This window comes from Sardina pilchardus, chromosome 18 (assembly GCF_963854185.1).
Source record: "Sardina pilchardus chromosome 18, fSarPil1.1, whole genome shotgun sequence".
NCBI classification, from domain to species: Eukaryota; Metazoa; Chordata; class Actinopteri; order Clupeiformes; family Clupeidae; genus Sardina; species Sardina pilchardus.
Window position 1 is genome coordinate 11,345,438 of NC_085011.1, and position 4,251 is coordinate 11,349,688.

General features: G+C 43.1%; 1 protein-coding gene across 1 annotated transcript in view; it reads right to left on the minus strand.

Moving 5' to 3' along the window:
• The window catches only part of pkdcca (protein kinase domain containing, cytoplasmic a), a 34,112-nt gene extending 30,157 nt beyond the window's left edge, over nt 1–3,955 (minus strand). The window contains exon 1 of the mRNA XM_062519920.1: nt 2,864–3,955. Within this exon, the coding sequence (XP_062375904.1) occupies nt 2,864–3,649 (786 nt within the window). The 5' untranslated portion in view covers nt 3,650–3,955. The remainder of the gene's footprint in view (nt 1–2,863) is intronic.
• Between the last annotated feature and the right edge of the window lie 296 nt (nt 3,956–4,251).

The window sequence follows — 4,251 nt, forward strand, 5'->3', positions numbered from 1 at the left end:
TGCACAGGAAGTGTGCAAATGTGCCATTTAATGAATGTATGATTTAAATATACACACAAACACATTATTTGTTAACACACACATACATACAACACACACATATATGCACAGATTAGATATAATCTGCAATGGCTCAACATATTTAAGACTATTCTTTATGATACAAGTGTGCGCACACTCTCTCTCTCTCTCTCTCTCTCTCACACACACACACACATATATGCACATACACATAAACCATATGTCTCCTCTCTCTCTCTCTCTCTCTCTCTCTCTCTCTTTCTCTCTCTCTCTCTCTCTCACACACACACACACACACACACACACACACACACACACACACACACACTGATTTAGGGGTCAGAGGAGCTGCAGTTCAAAGCAGAAAAGGAGTGCTGTGTTTTATCTGAGAGCTTCATTCAACCAGAACCCTTAATGCCCCCAGAGTGCCTGTGGTGGACACACACACACACACACACACACACACACACACACACACACACACACACACACACACACACACACAGACTCCTATTTGGAAGAAAAAGAGTGTGCATAACATCTGCAATGCTCCCATTATCACCTCACAATGACATATTCCATCCAGTTGTTAATATTGATATGATATACATGTATGTTAACTCATATGTCCTTAATTTATAGACTAGATTGACACAGAACTGCTGTGTGTGTGTGTGTGTGTGTGTGTGTGTGTGTGTGTGTGTGTGTGTGTGTGTGTGTGTGTGTGTGTGTGTGTGTGTGTGTGTGTGTGTGTGTGTGTGTGTGTGTGTGTGAGTGCGTGTATCTGCCTGCATTGCACGGTGTGTTGAATAGATTGAGTTTTCAGAAAGACCCACGGGAACAGGGCTGTCACCCTTGACCCTTCTCTCACAAACACACACTCTCTCTCTGACACAGACAGAGAGAGAGAGAGAAAGAGAGAGAGAGAATGAGAGAATGAGAGAGAGAGAGAGAGAGAGAGAGAGAGGACACCCATGAGCATTTGATTTGCTCTGTGCAGCCATGTTTGCAAGGAAATGATCAGCCATTGCGTGCGCTCCATTGACTCTCCCCTACCTACACTCTGCAATGATGATGATCATGATGTAGCAAAACACATCAAAAGTTCTGTATTTATTTGATAAACATAAAGGTATACAACAGCACACAATTATTATTTATTTTCCAGTTTAAAAATATGGACAGAAATATGACATTGACTTGAGGGCAAATAATAGGTCTAGTTATTTGGATAATCAATAGATTCATAATATCTCCACAATATAAATGTGCCTATTCTGGTTTAATAAGGTGGCTATATAAAAGTATTATTATTAACTAATAATAATACAAATAATAATAATCATCATCACCATCATCATAATAATAATAATAATAATAATAATAATAATAATAATAATAATAATAATAATAATAATAATAAAGAGGTGTGTCTTGGATAATAAGTGTTAGTATAATTTACTTCTTGGGTTAGGCCTATACGTTACTCTTCCAGTCTTTTTCATTCCAGCATATTTTGGAATCAACAAATATTATCAAAACATGGGGTGAGACACTGCCGATTGTACAGGCTAGGTAAAAATAAATATATAACTAACTTATCGTTAAATATCATGATTTTATTTCATCACGTTGTAGCCTATTCATTTTGTATGGTTAGCAAAGGGGTTGTGAAAGGGTGTTGGTGCAACTAACCCGTGTTCCCAACAGAGCATATGTTTGTCCCTAAAATAATGAAGTCAATTTTGTTTCGCTGTCTACTCTCTCAAACAATGGCACTGGGCTGCCTTTTGTTTGGACGGTTTAATTGGGGCCGCGTCTTTGTCAGTGCCCCTGATTTAAGTCTCGTTTCATTCTGCCACTCCAACGGCTTCGCTTGGCTTTTTATTCTTGATAGCCAGGAACATTTTTATAAAATATAGGCAATACGACATATCCATAAAGCTGAATATACTAGGTGTGATACAATATAAGGTGCTGAGGAAGATGCGCTGCGGGCCACACATTGCTTTAGATCACGTCCTCGTTGGTGCTCATATCAAATAATAATTCATGTGAATTCGGATTTGAATAGTTTGACTGCTTTTCTTGCGATTTAAGAATAACAGAGGATCCCAGTACAATTAATCTGCTTCCGTCATTGTCTTGCTCTAGACATATACATACATATATAGCCTACATATACATACATGCATACAATATAGACCTAATTCACACAGAACGCAAAAATAATTTAAGTATGTATGTAAAAAAAAAAAAAAAAAAAACTAAACACTATAAAGTCCCTGTTTTGCAAACGAGTGACGAGTGCCGCAATCAGCCCTCACCTGCCCGGGACTTGCTGTCCACTGGTTCAGAAACCGAGATTGCGGTAAACATGACAAACAATGGATTGAACTCGTAGCCTACATAATTAATGGGACCTACAAATCAGCAGTTTGCAATATAGTGTTGATTTGGGCACGAGTGTTGTCATATCTGCCAGTGTCAGCGTTATGGTTGATGTTTCTAAATAATTCCCACTTCGAACTCTAAATACACACTACTTTCTAATTTGCTAACACCTCGCATTAGTTCTGGCACCTGGTAGGCAAATGTTCACACCATCAGTGTGTATTCGGTCATAAGAAAAAGTGTTATCCGTGATGGTGTTTTTCCAATAAGCATTCATATGCAAATTGTCAATTACGCATTTAGTTGCACTATGGGGCAACGGAGACACTTGCTCCCCGCCACGTCCTTTTCCCATTTACAACAAATAATACGTTTTCTTCACACAAAAAAGGGCAACGGAGGCTCTCCTAGTCAACACTGAATTGAATGATGGAAATAATGAATTTACCTGCAGAATGTTTGGATGTTGCAACTGTTCCATCAGCGTCATCTCTTTCACTATTTTAAAAGAGGCCAGTCGATAACAATCTTCAGCCGATCCATACTTCTTGATGCAGTTGTCCATATCGTGACCTCCAAAATCCACAGACTTCAGAGCTACTGATAAGCTGCTGTTGATGGTCGCCTTGTACACAGCTTTTGTGTAGCCCGAACCAAGGTACTGAATGTTAGTCACATTGGCAATACTGTGGCACCCCAACATCTTCCCGCTGTTGGCCTTGACTGGATTCATCCAAAACACATTTTGTGCTTTCGCACTATTTGACCCAGGAGGCGGCTGTCTGCTTTGAGCGTCTATGTGGCGATTGTCGCGTCTATCTTTGGCTTTGTTGAGTTCCCAGTAGCTCGCCGGCTCCAGATCCATGAGCCGTCTTCTCTCCAGCGGACGGAAGGCGTCTCCGGTAGCTGGCCAGTGTGCTTGCCGTTGGCGGTACCGGAGAACCTCCTCGAGCCTCTCGCGTATTTGCATCTGGAGCTCGCGCTGCCGTTTCCAGTCGCCGGTGGCCGGACGGCTGTTCACCTCGGCGGCGACAGCTGCGGTGAGCGGGTCCCCGACATGAAGCTGCGCGTTGTCCGCGACGCGCTGGTGCTGCCTGCCGTGGTGGTAGCTGCGCAGTCTGTCTCCGTGGTTCTGATGGTGTTCAAATCCTGGAATGAACAATAAATTCATCAGCGTACCGAGGAAGAAAGAAAGGCAGAAGCCAGCAGCCACCATGATCTTCCTCCTCTTCATCCTGTTTATTATTACGAATCACGGCGAACAATATTTGTGTCTTCTTCAATCGCGGCTCTAGCTTTCAGCGGACTGCACACACTGCAGCTGCTTGCGGTTGTATGGTCCAGCCTACGGAGTTTCAGATAGCGGACTGTACTCCGATCCAGAGGAGGATGTGAAATGTCATCTTGCTGTTATGATTTACGCCGCCTCGCATTAAGATCCTCCCCATATAAGGTCGATCATGGTGACACTTGACTTGCCGTCTGCAGACCCCTCTGCCTCGTCGTGCGCGCACGGTTAGCTGGGGTCTCCACACACGCTCACACACACACACACATACGCACTCACACACACATGCACTGTACGCGAATGAGTGCGAGTGAAAGAACGGTGACGTCAAGGTGATTGAAAGATCGAATCAGGCAGGGCAGTCGCGCCAGTTGTAGTTCTTCAGCTGCCTTGGCCCATAAAGACCATAGGCAGAACTTCGAAAATGAGACTACGCTACCCTTAGTGCATTGCGTGTGAAGGGATGTTCGCCCTGACGCGAAGAACCAGCTAACCATCTGCTGCGTTGTGAAGCTTGATAGGTTCTGCTTTAAGTTTCAAAACCATGC